Source organism: Adelges cooleyi, unplaced genomic scaffold, assembly GCF_023614345.1.
Source record: "Adelges cooleyi isolate 19-005CV unplaced genomic scaffold, UGA_ACOO_1.1 ACOO_flye_CR_arks_rails_tigmint_CR_PRNA_9, whole genome shotgun sequence".
NCBI lineage: Eukaryota > Metazoa > Arthropoda > Insecta > Hemiptera > Adelgidae > Adelges > Adelges cooleyi.
This window is the reverse complement of record NW_026096579.1, coordinates 2,812,035-2,832,500: the sequence shown is the minus strand read 5'-3', so window position 1 is coordinate 2,832,500 and position 20,466 is coordinate 2,812,035. Positions and strand designations below refer to the sequence as shown.

General features: G+C 34.2%; 1 protein-coding gene across 1 annotated transcript; it reads left to right on the top strand.

Moving 5' to 3' along the window:
- The first annotated feature begins 4,577 nt into the window (after positions 1 to 4,577).
- LOC126846982 (uncharacterized) lies at positions 4,578 to 18,726 on the top strand. The gene is made up of 3 exons (XM_050586902.1): positions 4,578 to 4,905; positions 15,542 to 16,282; positions 16,918 to 18,726. Exons 1-3 carry the CDS (start codon positions 4,867 to 4,869, stop codon positions 17,791 to 17,793), a joined length of 1,656 nt encoding a protein of 551 aa, XP_050442859.1. The 5' UTR covers positions 4,578 to 4,866; the 3' UTR covers positions 17,794 to 18,726.
- Positions 18,727 to 20,466: the final 1,740 nt, after the last annotated feature.

Here is a 20,466-nt window from a genome sequence, read left to right as displayed (position 1 = left end):
GTAATAATGAAATGCTCCTAATGTCCATATGACCATATCCAAACGATTATTTACCAGTCTATAACGGTCAAATAGGTATTGGCTCGAGCATTTGTTTCGGTGACAACGTTTGTTTATGATATTCATGATTTTTTCAGTAGGTACACCGATCGAGCGAAAAAAATACAAAACCGTCGAAGAATGCACAGACCGTATAATCGGTAAAAAAAAAAAAACAAGAATGAGTTATCTGAAGTCCTTTGAATGATAACAGAAACGAGTAGTGTGCGGCGGATAGCGGAAGCCGCAGTTGGAAAACAGTACATCCCGTTTAGTATATACATGTGGAACAAGAGCCTCTTTGAAGCCGGATGAGATAAGAACCAAAAAAAAGATCTGAAGAGTTTGTTTCAGGAACTCGATTTAGTAAGTGGCATCAAACGGTAACAGCTGATACATAAAATAGCAAAGTCATATCCAAACACTGTACATAAATAATTATGAAGAAGGTGATCATGGCGAAAATATCACGCTTGGAAAGATCACAGGAACACAAAAACATAGGCGACGGCAAAGAGTAAGCAGTTATTTGAACAGTAAATTATTAAAAATAAATATAAATGATGTATCATATAGCATACAGCTTAAAATGTTTTCTTACCTTGACATAGAAAAAACGATTTATGAAATCTCCATACTATTGTTTCTGAAGTGAAGTGATAATTTATCGATTTACCTCTAAAAGATTTGCATTTTTTTTCAATTAGAGTTAATTATAAGAGTTTTATTTTTTAAGAATAATAATTTAACCAAAACTTTAGAGTGTTTAATTCTATAAATGAAAATAAGTAATAAAAGTGTCAAAAATCCGAAGTCCCAACCTATGTAAATAAACTTTAGATTTTCTATTGTTTACTAAACAACAATTTTAGCATAACAAACAAATATTATGATAATTATAAAATAAGTAAGTTTTAAAAAATACATCGTCGAAGTAGGCGTGTAGCTGAAAATAGATTTGCATTATTTCTGAATTTAACAATATGATGGTGATGAATAAATTCCTCATTAGAAACCGGTAAAACAAAATAAAATCAAATATATTAATTATTAAAATATTTGGTATTCGCAATAGTTTAATATTCTATTAACACAATACTAATGAATTTGTTTTTTCTTACATATTTAAACTATGCTGTAATTATAGTTTTTGAATATTTAATTATTAATATTACTAGTAAATTACATTGGCCTAAAGTAGTTGTGCAAATTTATAAAAACGTGTTGAAATTCACCTTAAAAAAAACGAACAGAATTATTATTTATAAGCACAAAAATGTATTTTAATATTAATATTATGTTTAATCAAAACTTCTAAAATATTGTAATTTATTCGATATTACACATAATAATATACCCTAAAAATTATATTGTGTTTGTAATACAAAGAAATATTACATAACTTTGTAGTACAATTGTACGCTCTTGAGTAAGTGGTCTATTTCAAAACGGAATATTATAAGATGGTAAACAAAAAAATACTCAACAAATATATTACATTGTATAAATATTATATTATTCATACTTTAATGTTGATATTGATATTAACCAGTGTCTTAGAAAAACTTTTTATGCGTGTGTGGAAAAAATTAAGCGGTGGATGTGTAGGAGGATAATATGTGGGTTAAGAAAACAGCGAATGCATTTAGCGTCCGCTTGACAGCCTGAAGAGGAGATAACGAATTATGCTTAGCCATTTAGTAATGGTTGCTCATGTTAATTTCTAAAATATTTAATAGCTTCAGATAATATTCGTCGGTTACTATGTACCTATTACATATAGATTGAAACAGATAACATTTATGTTCACGTAAAAAAATAACTCTCTAAAAATAATTAATTATACTACAATAATTTACATACTAATTAATAATTACTTTCAGTTGTTGTATGTGTACCATAAAGGAGTAATTCTGTCTTTTTTTGTACATAGATTTTATTATTGTAGCTATTATAATTATTTTACAACAAATAAATAAAAAATTAATCATTATAATTATTTATTATTTTATGCAACTGATGATAATCTAATATTAATATTTATTTAAAACAATATTAATAAAAATACATTTTCCGTTTACAAATCGGTTAAGTATAATGATAATGTGTAATTTATTACCATAATACTGGTGACGTTTGAAACAAGTTATTTTTTTTTTTTAATATTTGATGATCTTGAAGCACTAATCATAAGAAAGGCCTTTGATTTTTTTTTTACTTAAACTTGAATTTTAGAAGTAAAAAAAATGTGTACTATGAAAAAGTATTCTACCGTTTATTTCTGACAGCTCAGTTTTATTTGTATTTTATAATCAATTTGTCACGTTTTTTTGTAGTGGATATAAGATATTAGCAGCTTGTGCATGTTGCGAACAAGATAGGCATGTATAACAAATATTACTGTCACGCGTTTTAAATACCAATGAGTAATGACACAGAATCTAAGTACATTTTACACTGTAGTTATTACCAAACACGGAAAAGCTATCATCGTTTTAAAACTATAATGCTAGCGCATTGCACTGAGACCAGAAGTAATTGTTTAACTTATTATCATTGTAAAACCAAAGCAATTAGTAGCCAAACGAATTGAACGACTACAGCTAGATTGTTTTATTATTGACATGTCAAAATGTGTTTGTGTGTGTAAATGTATAAATAGGCGTGAATACTCAATCTGCATACGTCCAATTATCTTTTTTATCGCCAGCATTTAGTCTAACAAACGCAAAATAATTTTACATCTATTACTCTGAAAAAGTGCGCAGTAAATAAAATGTATTATGTTTTTGTCATAAAATTCAATAAGTCCAAACGTTTATTACATTTCACTGTTATATCTCGACGTAATATGTATATGATCATTGATCACCGTTCAAAATAATAATTACCTACAATTAAATAATTGTACAACGTTACACACACACACATACTGTTTATTTAACTTTTAATATAATATTTTATCTGCAAAGAAGTCCACTTCCCATTAAAAATTTGACGCACACCTCGATGGACGGTGGACAAGAAAAATCAATGAAAATGCACGCAAACACATATTAAATAGTCAAAAATTATTATTTTTAATTAGGGTATAAGTTAAAAATGCTTAAATCAAATTAAATGTTGGCTGCTTTTATTGTTTAAATTTTGGTACAATAAGGAAGTGGGCGAACGTCTGAAAAAATTGCTTGAATCAACTAGATAGTAATAAATATGGTTTTTAAAAATATACGTCAAGACCTAAGCTAAAATAAAAATAACGGCGTAAAAAACTTATTTGATAAATAAGGGAAACGTGTGATGTAAATAAATAATTTTTGGAGCTACATAAACCGTGAAAACGAATCATTCAATTTTAGCCGCATAATTTTTCATTGTCATGTAAGTTGTTTTACGGTTTTGTACAATATTCTGTGTCAAAAAAAAAATGTATACACGGCACGATGAGTTTATTTAAATGAAGCGTCGCCGTAAAATATGTACATCACCTGCCAGCGTTTTCGAAGGTCATGGCTAATATGTGCGAATTTCAATAGGGGACCCTTATCTAAATGTTTAAATTGCGATAAACTTGTAATTGTACAAAAAGAAAAATAGATCAGAGGGTTATTTTTTTTTTTTTTTTAATAGGCGTATAATAATTATTGTTGTTATCCTTCATCGTGTAAAGTCCTTCAACAGTTACCATTTGTGTACATTTTTTTCCCCTCAATAATTGTGCGTTTCTTTTCACGCTAAAAATAGTAGTGTTTGAAAACAACAGCTAACAAACGCGTCGTTACTTGTGGGCATTTTATCCAAGTCCTACCTAGTATCGTTTTCCGTAAACTCTGCGATGGCTTATAATGGTAACGTTTAACGCCATACAAGATACATATTTTTTTTTACATTTTAAAAATAAAACATTGCCAAACCACGAGTGTCCGTCCAGTTATTTGCCCGTGGCAAACGGCTTCTCCTATCAACAGTTAGGTTCGTTATCATTAGCGTAACTAACGAGTTTAGAAGGATGTGAACTTCTTCAGCTGCCCTCTAGTCATCAGAGGGGAGCATTGGGATAGTAAAACCCCGAAAAGCTTAAAATAAGCGCTATTCAAAACACCTACGTTTATTTTTTTAAGGTTTCTAAAATTCCAACCCCCCTCCCCCTGATCTCCGCCAATGTTGGAATGTAATTTCGACATAATATCAATACATATATATTAGGTAGTACACACTCGCCGGCGGCATCCGTTCATGACCGACCCGGCTGCTCGTGGACGGCGGTCGTCCCAACAGGAGGATATATTTGGGTTAAACGGGTCGTGTGTGTTATTATTATTATTATTGTTACTACTTTAAGAGAGGGTACGGCCTGAATTTTACTACTGCGAGTGTACATATCTCTACCTACCGTTGGCGGTATATTACAATATATTGAAATAATAATATAGGTATATTACATGCGTGTGTGCGCGCGCGCGCGTCTGTGTAAATGGCCAAGAGGGACTGGTTGTGGTGCGGTGAAAGAGTGTGCCGTGGTGCGGTGTGCAGTGAGTGTGCATCGCCAGCAGATACACAACAGTCGCGCTAATACCGACAACCGGCCGAGTGCGTCCCAAACCCGAAACGATTGCGGCGCGTTTATTGTCTTTTTGTTCTCTATTTGTTTGAAAATATTCTTCTTTTCACGCCCGTAACGGGGCTCAAAATAATGCGTATCGCCGTCTCGTGTTCGGCGTCGTTGTCTGGGTAAATAGCGCGGTTCGTTTTGTGTCATGGTGTTATGTCGTTTGATAAGGTCGTCGCCGCCGCAGCTGCTGACAATCACTATCCGTCCACGGCATTATGGATACGAGCCCGAAAGCACTGTACGATGCAAAAAACGTAAGTCGCACGTCCATCGATTTTACACGGCTGATTATTTCCTATATTTTTTTTTTGTACCGTAAGTGTAACACGCCGAATTCGGATGATAACGCGAGGAATTTGATAACAGTCCTCGTCGTCGGGTTTCGGGTTTCCCCCAAAAAACCGGTTGGTTCCGGTGACGCTCTCTCGTCACGTGCCGTCGTCCTAAATAAAATATCCCGGTCCGTGTGCTTGTAATATTGTTATTCTCGACGCGTGTACTCTTTTGGATGTACAATTTCTCTCTTCCGTCTGTGCAATATTATTATTAATTATTTTGTTGGTGCACAGCATTACCGCCACAGCTAGAGCTGTGGCGGTAATGAAACTACAGGGGACACGGCTCGAGAACTATTGTAATCATTGCGGACCGTTCCGGTTTTACCGAGTTCGGCGAGCGATTATAAAATAATACTGCTGGAAGGCGGCGGCGGCGGAGACCTCGTGCACGTTCTTCGGTTTCGTACCGTCGTGTGTAGGTACATTCCTGACTGGCTCGGGCGCAGCCACGGCCGGTGGAAATGGCGATCCGGGTTACACCTGTTAGGCTGTGTAGCTGTGATGCTATTCAGCCAGTATGTCTTCGACCAGCGATTGTCGTGTACCTAAACGTGCAAAACGTTGATGTTATAGTGAAGAGCGGTCAAACCAATATTTTAAAAACCCACGACATATTTTATGCATAGGATTTTCGAGAAACCTAATCGTGTGTGAAATATGTGTTATCATTTCGGTTATAATTATTTTTCTCGGGACAGATGACGTCGCGGTACATGAATTGGTCTCTCGACCAAGCAAACAGATCGTTTGTTTCAAAACTATTGTCAGCTATCGTAACGACGTTATCGACTTAAGAAAACTTACGTGGAAGGGCAAACGAGTTTACTCGTTAAATAATTTACAAACAATACTAACTTGATAAGATTATTCGTATACTTAACAAGGTATCCCGAAGCGTTTCAATTGTTACTACATCAATAGCTGAATAGAATTGTTGCCATCGTAGTCGCTCTTGTTTAAGTAATTGAGGATTACTAGTCTTTGATAACATATAAATCTTGTGGGGCAGGCATCGTCAAATGACTGTCCCGGACTAAATTTATCTGACCTGCAAACAAAACTGTTTTGCCTTTTTACTTGCTTTGGTTAAATATGTATATTAACATTTGAACAATTCTTATTGTGGCCTTCCAAAAATATTAATTGATGACCCCCGTTGTAGGGCATAACAAAATAATATATCTAGAACCGTTGACTTTAGAATAACTGTATGACTTAGCGGTATAAGTTACCCGCTGGAATTGTGAACTAATTACTGGGCAAGCTTTAAAGACGCTACTAATAATACATCGGGAGTACTTAACCAGGATAAGAAGAAAATGGGAACGCTACATGCAGTGTACTGTATTGACCTATTTAATTAAACTACCAAAAATAGGTTTCTACGAATAAGGACGCTTTTCATCGCGTTCTAGCAAAAATTATAAATTATTACAAAATGTAATATAATATTCAACAGTAGTTTGTTTTCAAAATAAATGTTTCTAGTTTTTTTTATTAAAACTTTAATATCTTGGAAGTGTGTATGTTGGAAATGTAAAGTATATTTCTAATTTTTCAACCAACTCGAAACAATCAATAACCGACTTCACTTCTTCTCTACTGTAATAAAAAGGCCTACCTATCATTTTCAGTAATAATAATACGATATCTCTGAAATTGACAGAAAGGTTTTCATGCATGTATACAAATCCAATATTTTTTCATGTAATATCATATCGCAACATCATCGACAGCTTTTTGTTTGCTGAAAATGTCAATAAGTTAAGATGTATTTTATATTATTATGAAACTCTATACTATAAAAACAACGGTACATTACTCTATTTTTAACTCCACTAATAGCATCTGACTTACATTTATTAAAAAAAAGTACAAAATAAGATGGCTTCCTAATTCATACTAATTATGTCGTTGTAATTCCTATGTTATGGAGTTATTGCCAATGAAATGTTCAAAGATTGATCTTTATTTTTCATTAAACATCCTAATTTACAACATTTTTTATACGCAATAACATATCTGAAAACATTTAAGTTTCTTCGGAAAAGACTCGGACTAAGTATTATGAAATTATGAGTATTTTTATGATGACATTGAAATTGGATTGGTTTTCAATTGATAACTTTACAGTTGTTTTCATCCTGAATGAAGTTCAAAAACCGATTGTCATTCCTTTTTAATTATAACAGTTTGAGGAAGCGTTTTATCGTTATCGTTAACTTTCAATATAAATTGTGAAAATATGAATAAGAATACTCTATTACACTAAGAAGACTGGGGAAAAAAAAAATGATAAAAGGAATGCGCACTTAGCTGACAAGACGGTAGAAAACAATTTGCGATGGTGATGGTGATGAATATAAAAGGAAAAATAGGTCGCAGAAGGACCCGAAAAGATGACGGCCAGAGGCAGTTCAGACGATAACGAGAACTGATGTTGTTTGTGCGACCGTAAAAGGGTTTGGGAGAGCGTTTCGAGGTGTTGTTGAAATCGCCGGAAGAAGATACCAAATTTCTCGTCTTTGATGGTTTATCTACCTGCCATGGCTTCGCGGTCGAGTAATGTGAAATGCAAACGAGAGTTATCACAGTGCTGCGGTTGTCCATTGACGAAAAACGTTTGTGGAAAATACAATGCGTGACGTAACGTCCGCAGTCGGCGCAACACTTGTTTTAAAATGGGCAAACGAGTTTTCAAGGCGACTGCAGTGAAAATACCGAACGCCTATACAAAGTGGAATGTTGTGTTTAGTGGGCGGATATTGTGGTAATTGGGCCGGCTGATCGAGTTACGTTAAAAAAATAACAAAATATAATCGATAACACCGTTTTCTTTCGCCCCGACGCTAAAACATTACCATTGCTTTTAAGAATAACAAAACAAAAAATGATCGGAATGCCTGGTGCTCGGTGACTTCAGTCACTAGCGGGTTTGCATAGTATTATTATAATATACGATTTCTAGCTGCAACTACAAACGGTTGCCGGACATCGTGTACTCGGCGTGTGGGTACGTTGAAAGTGCAATATCTAATGGTAATTTAACCGAGAAGGAGTTGTGCGTGTAGACAATTCGGACTTGACCTATTTTCCGCAGGTATAGAGCCCAACCCTGGGCCTCGGATACGTGCAGAAATTGCTAAGTCGTTAGGGATTATATTTTTCCGCTTTGCCGGAAAACTTCAATTGCTGTCGACCGCGGAAAATACCCGCTTATACCTATGGTTGACCGTGACGAGGACGGGGACGTTCCGTTTGAGAGTTTTTAAGTCATAAGCAAGGCGAAACGGACCACAACCCTTTGGCTGTGGTGTTACTCGCGGTTATTGCGTATATCCACTCAATTTGGCAGATAGTTTTTTTACAGCCACCATAGCGATTACCATAAATTCCCCAATGGTGGTGGTACTTGCGGTTTAATATTATATCGTGTGTACTAGAGCCTCTGTGCGATTTGGCCGATAATGGGAAAAAAAAATCATTAGCATACTCAGCAGACGCGTTGCGTTCAGGCCGAACAAACATTTGCGGAATGTTCATCAAAAAAGTTATCCTCGTTACCTACCGACCTACTAAACGTTGGGATATCATTTTTTTTTTTATAAAAAAACTATGTTAGCGTAGCTACATGAACAATAATACTCAAATATATTTTTTTTTTTACTTCTATAATCCTAGTCTTGTATAGGGTGTACAAGATTTCTAGTTGATCCAATGTTCTGCGATACGTCCCAATGGTCGACTATTTCTTAAAGAGTTCAAAATTAATGGTAATTAACCGATTTCTGACCGTTTTCAATATGAAATCATTGCTTTACATATTTTGCCGTTCGGAGAGGGGGGAAACTAAAATCTGGTGTTCGACTAAATGCTACTTTAACAAAATACTTGATTTATTTGTTTCGTCAGATGCAACGAAAAGGCCTTAATAAGTTCAGTATGTCGATTATTTTAAAGCCTCTTGGTTTCGACTCGTCTGCATAGAATTTCGGGTCATCGAAATAAACTTAAATACGCGAAATAAGAATATTTACAAACGCAACATGATGTTGGTTGTAAATATTTTGGGAAAACATACACAAATCCCTCACGCGTTAGCATCAATGTTGTTATTCATATTATTATGTATTGTATACTCCAACACGTATCTTTATAGAATTCTTTATGTACGGCAATGTATTTTTTTTTAGATTTATGCCTCGCCTTACATTTTTTATTTGAGTGAAAATTTATTGAAAAACAAGTTTTAAGGAGAATATATTATTTTCGTATTCCATAACACGAACTGTCATAGCGAACGGTACTTTGTGTTTCATAATATTATGTTTGACTCGTGTTGCAACTTTGAGACTTGAGCCAGTTCGCGGGATGGATTCTTGTATGCGTTTCTTATTAGAAAATCCGTATCGCCGACATTTTTTTCTTTTACACAAACTTTGACGGTTAAACGATCAATAACATGTAATTATATGCCGCAAAGTCGTTTGTCGTTCTCCTGGGTTTTTTTTATTTTTGGTTTTAGTTTTGCATTTGACATTTTTCATATTATTTCACAATTTGCTTTCGACATCACAACAGTCTCGTGTGCGCCAAAACGGTAAACACACATTTTTCAATCTTGCATACAGCACCGGAGACGTGTTTTTAATTGAGACAATCAATTATTTGAACAGGCTAGTCTGTTTTGAAAGCCGTTGGCGCTTAAACGATACAACAAAAGTTTTCTAATTAACAACGGTGACTGTAAACAACACAATAGAGTAATGCACGATTTTCGGATTAACCAAGGTGCGTTGAGTAGGTACTAATTATTGTCGCTCGACTACACTGCACGTCGGTGTGTTCAGTATTTGAATAACCGCATATTTGATAACCACAATGACGGCAGCTAGTATAGTGTTTGTGTGTGTGTGTGTTCAAACTTGTGGCCAACTTGTGTACTGTGCGCAGATAACACACACAAAAGCCCACGCTCGGGTCATTGAAAAATAAAATAATAATATCATACACTCACGTGCTGGCGACGGTAATGTGGTACATAGCATTGTTCCCGGTCGTGATGATCATGGTGTATTATAATACAGGCTGTTGACACTGCAATTATTTATATATGTTACAGGTTTTCAACGTATGTGGTGTAGTTATAACGCGCCAGCAATTATAACATTTATGGCATAATTTTTCTATGATTTCCGTTTGTTGGCGTTAAAAAAATTGAAATAATATAATCTATCTGCTTGTATATTGTTTTTAATATGGGTATTCTTTGGGTTATTATTATTATTTTTTTTTTTTGAAATGCCTACCTTATCAAACGATTGTTTGTGATTGGTTCAAAAGCGATATTTTTTTTTGATACACACATTGAAAATCCTAAAATCCCAATGTAGTCCAATCGCAAACGTCTCAATCGAAATAACAACAACCGATTCGATCACGGTATATTGTAGTTATTACAAATTATTTTTTTTTTGACATGTGACGCAATTGAAGACTTTTTTGTTTTTTTTTTGTAACGTCAAAGGTGTCTTTCATACCGTGACTAGATAAAACCTTGTTTTCCTACTAACAAGGTTTGACAAACTACAACGTGCGTACATCAATAATAAACCCATGATTCATGAAACGCATCTGACATCCGATACGAACCGATAATAATATGTGCTATGAATGAATAATTGATTCTGATACTTGTTGTGACGGAGTTCGGAAATGTATACTATTGGTAGATACTAGTTTGCGCGCTTCTTATATCCACTGTTTAATGTTTTTTTTAAATCGTTAATTTTGTTTTTACGATCGAATAAAAAATAGAATAATTAAATACGGCAGTTGACAAGAGTAAAAGTGGTAAAATAATGTCCCGTCTAATGTTAATTACCGCTGATATCGCATATTTTCCAATGATGTTTTTTTTATCACATGAGAAATAGTGTAAAATGCTTAATATAATAAATTTAGAATACTATAATATTTAATAAACAAAATAATCATAATAATAATCAAAATAATAAATGTCCGATTAACATGAAAAAATATATTGTTACATTCATAATATTAGTGTCGTCGTAGATAAATTTGAAATTGTAAAAATGTCTAATATAAAAAATAGTTTTTAAAAATATATATAATCTTCAGTTGTACACAAATATCGCGGAATATTCAACAGCACTATAAACGATTAATATGATATTCGATATGCGAACGACTTGTGAACAATAATTGGTGTTTTTTTCTTTTAAACACATATTTTGTTCGTATATTATATTTTTTTTTATAACAACATTGTTTTTAGCAGCTGTAAATATAATCATTTTTTCCCGCTTTTTTTTTTTTTTACATTAGCAAAGAACGGGCACGCTGCACCGCGCACAAATAAAATATAATAATACAAATTACACGCGCAATGAATAATTGAACATTATTCTTCCGCGTGTACCGTCTTGTTGTTCGTGTAACATCCCGTTGTATAACGGACGAAGCCATGCCGGACGATGAGATTTGCTCGGCAACACAAGATAACGGTTGGTTTTTTTTTTTTGGCGCATCACTGTATAATTAGTCCGTGATGTCGGACCGTTATTTGTCCCACGCCAGAGTCGGATTTCGCGTTCTTCTGCCGGATTTTCTACTTGAGCGTCCGCCGGAGGAGGGTTGACGGTTTTCCGGTCGTTGTTTGCTTAGGAGCTTTAACCACCCACCCTACCAGCTTTCGACAATCCTCGCCGCCCACCATGGCTGTGGCCGACGATCGTTAAGTAAATTCTTTCCACGACCTATAGTTTTTGGGGGGGGGGATGCGAGGGGGTAGTCGAAGTGGGCAAGGTTAATGGGTTTGGATTTTTGGCGAGGTGTTTTTAAAACGACACATTCGGTACTAGAAAATCGTCGTCACGTTTGGTCAAAGTATGTACGGGGTGCTTCGTTAAGGACAAAGCACTCGACAATATCTCTTAAAGTAATTGCAATTTTCTAGTGGTTTTTTTGAAAACATTTTTGTTTGAAAATTTCGACTGGTCGATATCCAATTTCGGATAATTACTTTCAAAGTTATTTAAGTTTAGAGTTTAGGATCTTATCCTTAGGAATTTTGATCTGCACGGAATTGCACTACCGCACTGTTCCGAATTTTAAATGTGTTACAATTTAGATTTTAAAAGTTGATAGAGCTGTGAAATAAAATTATACAAAATAAGAATGCGAGTATTGTCTAAAATTTGAAAACAACTTAAACTTAAGTGGTAGTGTTTATTATGTGGTTCGTGTCTTCAATTTCTCGGTGAAGTATAATTTATATCCCGCCCTCTACAAATGCAACAAGTTAATTCTTACTCTTTCAGTAACACAAGTATACGGTGACCGTGGTTTCTCGAAAGTATAATCATACTTAATAAGTACCTTGTTACAAGGCTTGTTGGACAGTTTTACGATTATGAGTATTGAGGAAGGGTGTTGAATGGTGTAGATTCAGATGAAATAATTAATAATTTGGCTAATAAAATGAATGTGATAACAAAACTAATTATTGTAAACCTAACCTGACCTGCTCCACGAGAAGCCAACCCAAGATTTTTTCGGTTTTATATTTAATAGATAGGTGTATAAATTCTCGGTAGACCTAACGGACGCTGTAAACCGTTTCAGAGTTATAGCCGAGACGCATTGTCGACGAATTCGAAAGAAAGTAATCAACATCGCTCGACACACTGTAACATGGAATTAATAATATTTGTGCCGCCGAGAGCAAAATATAGTACTGTTAAGATTGCTCGTTGTTAGCTGTTATCGCGAATAAACCCAAAACGAACGGTGCATAAACTGTTTGTTATTTTTCATTGATTAGGTACTCATTGAATAATTTATATTTTACTTGTATCCATGTAAAACGATGAAAGACAAGAACGAAATACTCGTAATGCCTCTAGCATCAACGTTTTTGGGCTTAAGGAATATATTATAATATGTATATATGTATATATATATACACATATTATGTTATATTTCAACGTACCTTTCTCCTTAAAAAAAAAAATAAGCTGAGCTTATGTGAGGCGGGGACGGCCAATCTCTGTTTTGCAGTTAGCGGAATTCGAACCCGGATTCAATCTTATATGTTATAGTTTTTGTCCAATTTAGATCGGATAAACTCTGAAGAAAACTATATCTACTGGGATGTTATATACGGCTGCATATTTTTTTCAAATGTATGCAAATACTTTTGCTATAGTATTTGTTTACTTGGGTGAAAATAATGTAGGATTCTTAATTTCTTAATAAACAATACTAGTGCTTTGTTTAGCTTTCTACTTGTCCAGCTGTGTTTAAACTAACAAACGACATTATTTAATATCAAACAGGATTAAAACCTGCAGTAATTTATTTTTATCAACAATAAAAAAGTATTGTTTTCATGTTTTTGTATATTTCGAATGAAGTATTGTATAATGTAGTTACATTTATGAATATTTATTAGTATTGTTTTAATGAAACTAAATTACAACACCAATCAAGTTACAGTCGAGATCTTAGTTGTGCAAAATATCAGTTTAAAAGTGTATATTCTCGGAAATTTGTATTTATTCGATTATTGGAATATTTATAAAAAAAAAAATACATAAATAAACATTTTAACGTGGTGTAAATAGTGTTGATCGTTAATTATTTTTAACAATATTCGTTGTCTAGAAGTCGGTTACGAGCCATTGTATTTTGATTTGATATAATTATTATTATTAATTGCATATATTCGGTTACCGCAGTTAGTAGTTACTCGATTTGAAATTTGAATGTCACCTTTATCATATAATACGACCTAACCCGAATATTATACAAGTTACTTTGACGATTTCGTTTACCGCGCCCTAATCTTTCGTTATCATTTAACTACAATTTAATCTTGGACTCGAATTCCATTCTTCAGTAGCCGGATATGAGTAATAATAATTGTATTCTCAGTGCACGTGTTTTTAATAAATGTCAACGACATCACAAAATTCTTTAGAAGTCCTTAGGGTTCATAGAAATTAAATTGACCGCCGCGCCACAACATTGAAATGAAAAAAACTATTTTTTGGAAATTATTTGTAGTAAAAAACTTTAAAAAAAAACCATTCTTGATTTTACATGGTAATTACGATGGCGTATACACTATGTAGCGGTATCAGAATCTTTAATGTTTAAAATTATATAAATATTTTACAGTCATAATTTTGTTTGATTATGATAAAAATGATGAAAACAGTTTGTTTATCTATATTAATTTCATCTTATTTTATCTGATTGCGCGGTATGAATTAACGATATCTGAAAATCTACCATCTTGTAATTTCAGAATAATAGACCGGATGACTCTCAAAAACACACAATGTGCATCATTACACTGTAGGAAGGCGAGTAGATAATCTGATGACTTGAAACTACCATTATTATAAACTATAGTGAAACAAATATATACTTATTTATCTATTTTCGAAAATCGTATTAACTTAATCTGTTTTAGTGTAAACAACAGTCAATATAAGATATAATATTTACTTTTCTTTTTTTTTATAGTTTTACACACTTGCAATCTTTATACAACCAAACTGCACTTTATTTTAGAGCCATAGTGTGTATTTTGCACTGTGTGTCCTTATCAGTTTTCAGATAGTAATAATTGAGTACATTGTTTAAATAACCGTCAATTGGGTGATTATTTTAAGTGTATTACTCATTGCTGGGCTAATACTTGATCTGATAGAGCTTCGTGGTTATGATCTAACATACTTTCTACGATTTTATCATCAATGCTGCCGTTACGAAAAGCTCTGCGTGTTGTGCAGTTCCATCGTAGAAACTAAACTTGTTGCCAATTCAAATTTCCAATAATAGTTTTGCACGAATTAAAGACAAATCAAAATAATTTAACACACAACCTCAGCTCAATATACGTCACCGACTATTTTAGTCTATAATAACATTATGGTATCTGAATTACCACAGATGTCGTTAGCTATGACGACAACCGTCAAAAGTGGTTTTTTAACATCTTTTGTAGGGTTAAAAATAATTACTCTAAAGTATTGAAAATACTATATTTATATATAAAAGAAAATTATAATTACAATTTTTTTGAAAATCAGTTTTTCACGGGAGGCAAACATATTTTAAAACAACAACATTAAACCAAAACACTAAAACATTAGATAACACAATAAAAAAACAGCCAACAAATAACATTCTATGTTGTTTTTTTTTTTTTTTAATATTTATTACCCAACGCGGGAGCAACTAGTATCTAGTTTTTTACCAAAATGTCACGATAAGACTTAAAGGCCACCGAAGGCAATTCGAATAGTATAATAGTAGGAGGTAACTAGTGCATCATTTTGACGACTACCTGGTGGAGATGGGAAGTAATTTGTATGCATCGATAAATAAATGTTTGATAAACTAAACAGCCAAACCAAGTCGAAGTCGTTCAACTAACTAACTCGTTTTCGTTCAACCGAGAACCGCAATGTGGAGAGTTCAAAAACCAAATGATATAATGTTGTTTTTGATTTTTCAGATTGACGAAGAAGTTATCAAGTTAAGAAGCGAGCTGTCGCGAACGAGAAGTGCGCTGACGAGTCAAGTTTTCGAAAGACACCAGGCCGTGGCCGAATTGTCTCTGAAGGTGGACCGGAAAAACGGCGAGCTGAAGGAATGTCGGCAGTCGAGTTTTCACGACTTGGGAAAAGTTCTGAGATCGCTGTACGTGTTCGAGTCGAGGCTTAGGCGGGAACAACAGCAGATCAGACGTCAACTGGGCGAGCGGGACGCGGTGATAAGACAGCAGCAGACGGAAATAGCCAAATTAAAACAAACTTTGGCGAGGACGTATTGTTGTTGTAAAAATGAAGTCCGCGACGACGGCGAAACGGCGGTGACTTCGAAGCCCGACCTGATAAGTTCAATTTGGCCGCAGCCAAATGGGGGGGAACCGCCACCGACGACGACGACGAAGAATAATGATGCCATTGACTCGTCAAACGTCGAACGGCAGACGGTGGTTTTGTTGCCGGGCACGGCGAAATTGGAAGGCCCGAAGAAAAATAATGCAGCTGTTGACACTGGCGGGGGGCCGACCAAGAAGCCCACGAAAAACAACATTAATTTCAACAAGAACGTCTACAGCAAAACAGTTACAGACCTTTCGCTCAATGATATATCGTCGTTTCCGAACCCTACGCCCAATAATAATTTATTTGTGGTATCCAACTCGGTTTTTTCCAAAAACGAATTTACATACAACGATATACCCAAAGAGGTAATTTTCATTTCCAAGCATTTACATCACGCGTACAACGCTTTCTACGTATTTTCTATGTATGGTCGTGTTGAAAAATAAAAATAAATGTAACATTTTATTTTGGTATATTTATTTCGGTTTATTATAGAAAAAAAAAAAATAAACCGAAATAATTGCTTTTGATATGTACCAACACTAGTCTCGGCGCATTTTTAATATTAAATAAACCTTTACAATAAAAAAAAGTAACGTAGGTATGATTTTATTTTCAATAATATTTTATTATTTTAAGACTTGACAATTAAATCGAATTTTGATTTTCTAGCCGAATAATAGTGTCGATTTTTTTCTTTGAGTAATTTTCTTGTAATCGTTTTATTTACAAATACTTGCGTTTTTATTATTTTAATGGAATAAATAATAATAATAATTACAATTTTTTAAGTCGTAGTTTATAATCGACCATTGTTTCAAAGGTCCTATGTCAAACCTGTTTAATGATAATTCATAATAGTCCATAGAGATAAATTCATTAATTTGTATTTAAAAAAATTAACTAATTTATTATCGCTCGGGTTGGACATGTAATTTTTCGATTTTATTATAATATACTTAACGATAAATAACATAAAGTTGTTGTTGTTTTGTTTTAGGTAATTACGCCGGTGAAACAAAACGGAAAAATAATCACGTCGGCGTTGAAGAAGGCCGACAAGTTTCCGTGTCCGAAAACTGTGCACTTTGGGAAAACTACTCATATTCCAGAACCGGACGACGACGGTCAGACCGACATCGTGAAAACTGTGGAGACTCTGCTGCTGCAGTGCGGCGACTCTACCACGGAGTCCGAAAACGATACGTCCAGCACGGCGTCCACCGAAACGTCTCCCAGCGTGTCGCAAATGGTACGCAAGTTCGAGAGCATATGTACAACAACAACAACAACAACGGCAGCCGTGGACGAGGCGGACGTCAAGGGGCTGGCCGTTAACGGCGCGAGCACTAGGAGCTATATTGCCGAAACCGCTTTGAAAGCCGCGGCCGAACTCCGGACCGACTCGGACACCGGCCACCACCCTTACTCGGCACCCTTGCTCGCCGTGGCCGGCGGCGGCGACACCAGCGCCGGATCGCTGGGCGACCTGGACCCCAGGAACAATTTCGAGGAGTTCCGGTTCGAGGACTGCGACCTGGACAAAGAGTACGGTAGACCGGAAGCGGAAGGCGTCGAAAACCCTAAGGGGTCGGCGTCGGCGGCGCAGTCGGTTTTGGCCGTGGACAATAATTGCCGGCACAACGACGGCCGGGTCAACTACGAGTCGTTTCTAGAGGTGACGGGTCTCAGTCAAAAGTCCATAATCACCGTGCAATTGCCCAGCAACAGAGACGTTTACGGATCGCACAGACACGTGCAAAAGCCCAAAGACGTCAAGAGCCGGAGTCGGGCGAAATCGGCGTCGTTCGAGTGCAAGCCGTCCACGTTGTCGTTTCCGTCCACCGTCAAATACTGGACAGAACCCTATCTCTGACCACTCTGAGGTCCGAGGTCGTGTCAGTTACCAAAAAACCGTTAACTATATTTTATTATATTTTATGTATTATTTTTTAATAATTATTGTTCATCGTCATCATTATTATTATTATACAGGGTGTTCCAGCATGAAAGGTAAGTAATAGGTGATTGAACATCTGGAGGACCCCCAAATAAGCCCCCCATTTTCATTATTTAGATAAGTAAAAAATTGAAGATTCTGTTATTTGTTGAAGACACTGCAATTCAGTACAAAAGGTTCACCTTAAAAGAGGGGTCACATCATTTTCAGTCTTTTTCAGCCCCTAACTCTTCTCTTATCACTTATCTTATCATTTCTTCTTACCTCTAGTCTCTGATCATTTATCTCTTATCACTAATATATTATTATTTATTTCTTATCTCTTGTTTCTAATTATTTATCTCTAATATCTTATCATTTAGCACCTATCTTTTTATCACTTATCATTTATTTCTGGTCTCTAATCGTTTTTATCTTATCATTTTTTGAGTTAGGGGCCGAAAGGGACTGAAAATGATGTGACCTCTTTTTTAAGGTGAGTTTTTTGCACTGAATAACAGGGAATAACTTTTTTTTTTAAGTCATTATTTTTTTTTACTTAACTGTCGAAGTCTTCAATTTTTGACTTATCGAAAAAATGAAAACGGGGGACTTATTTGGGGGTCCCCTAGATGTTCAATCACCTATTACTTACCTTTAATGCTGGAACACCCTGTATAACGTTGCAATTGATATATTTTACTAAGCTTATCTGTTTTTACCGCCGTTTTCGGCGTCCTTTCATATTATCTTTTTTTTTTTCTATTAGCGACATAATCAAAAATATTTAAATCAGATATTTGTATTTGAACTATGCGTTATATTAAGTGAATCTATTATATTATGTATTATTAAATCGAAATCCGGCCAGAACGGTTTTATTCACGTTAAATGTGATGTTTTTTTGTTTTTAATAATATATATTTTTTTAAAAAAAAAATCCATCGGGCCTATAATATTATAGAGTAGGTATAGGACATCATACTGCGGTAGTGACGCATATAACGTACGTCCGTTTGTTGATCGAAAAATAAATGCCGCATAATATTTTTTCGACCGTCGTCAAAATAAAATAATGGAAATTTATATTGATTTCCCTCACGGTGTCCTATTAGTTTCATAATTGAAACGCCAAGTTGCAAGCACGACAGTACTATGAAGTTTAAAGTATAATAATCGAGTTGCGTACCTAACGTTCGGCTAAAGATAAATATCGCCACGCGTGTACAGTGGAAACCCATTACAGGGTAATATTAACTTCACAGAAGACCGAAATCAAATTATACTATATCATAAGCTTTTATTAACAGACAAACTTTTTGAAATTGTCGGGTACCTTGTCGAGTAAAAGTTTTCAGTTTACTCCAGGGCAAATAACCGTTATGGTATCCGCCAATTATTAAATAGCTGGAAATGTAATTATAAAATAATTGAAAAGACTACAGCGACAGCTGATCAGCAGAATTCACGACTACCTACTTGTATTACATTTATTTAGTTAATATTAAAACACAACTACAAAATCTTGTGTTAATATTAAAATATGTAAGACGCATTATTTTAAACTTTAAAGGCACATTTCTCACCGTGAACAATGTTTTATCGTCATTTTTAAATTTTAGAGCAGTGATGATAAATCATTTCATCGTACAACAATTATTTTCCGAAATACATTTTATTGCGATTTTGCACTTATTTGTCCACACATATGTTTTCCGTCATTCATTCGTGTATAAAATAATAATAGGTATTTAAAATTGTTTATTTTTTATATAGCCTTTATTGATAAATACTACAGCTACAACAATTACACGATAATAGGTATTTAGATATATTTAAATCGGTTGCATTCAACATTGATTTTATGAAATCGGTTTACTTGCAATTTTCATATGAAACGTATCATCAACAACAATATGTGTTTGTTACTCTTTTCACTTGTTATTTTGATTGTTGTTCACGGTCGAAAATACAACAATGAATACAAATTGTACCATCTATTTACTATTAGTAATTGTATGTACACATTACAATACATTTTTCGCTATCATTTGTCTGCAAACAATACACGTTTTACGTTACCAATTACATTGCTCGATATCGTTAATTTTAAATATTCATAGGTCATCTGTTACTAATAAGTATGACATTATTGTGAAGTATTAATATAATAATTACACAAATAGATAAACAAGTAGTCCAACAATGGACAAAATAAACGCTTCGAATGTTTGACGTTGTAATTATTTTAAACAATACAGATGCAAATGCATATTATACTTAATCGATTGGATTTTTATAAGCACCCAATTTAAAGCGTTTTCCCTCGAACGGGTCGAAGAAGCAATTTTTTTATTAAAATAAACACCATAATATTATAATATAAACACACATCTTTGGTTTTTCAAAAAAAAAATATAATACGAATACAATTAATTAGACTAAAAGGTAACAAAGAGTAAAAAATAACACCCTTATTATTATTCAAATAAACGTCACTCTAATTAATGACCAATTACATAAACGAATCATGGTGGCGTAAAAAAATAACTTATATTTTCATGTTATAATTTTTTTTATTAAGTAGCTTAATTTATATAGCGGTTTATG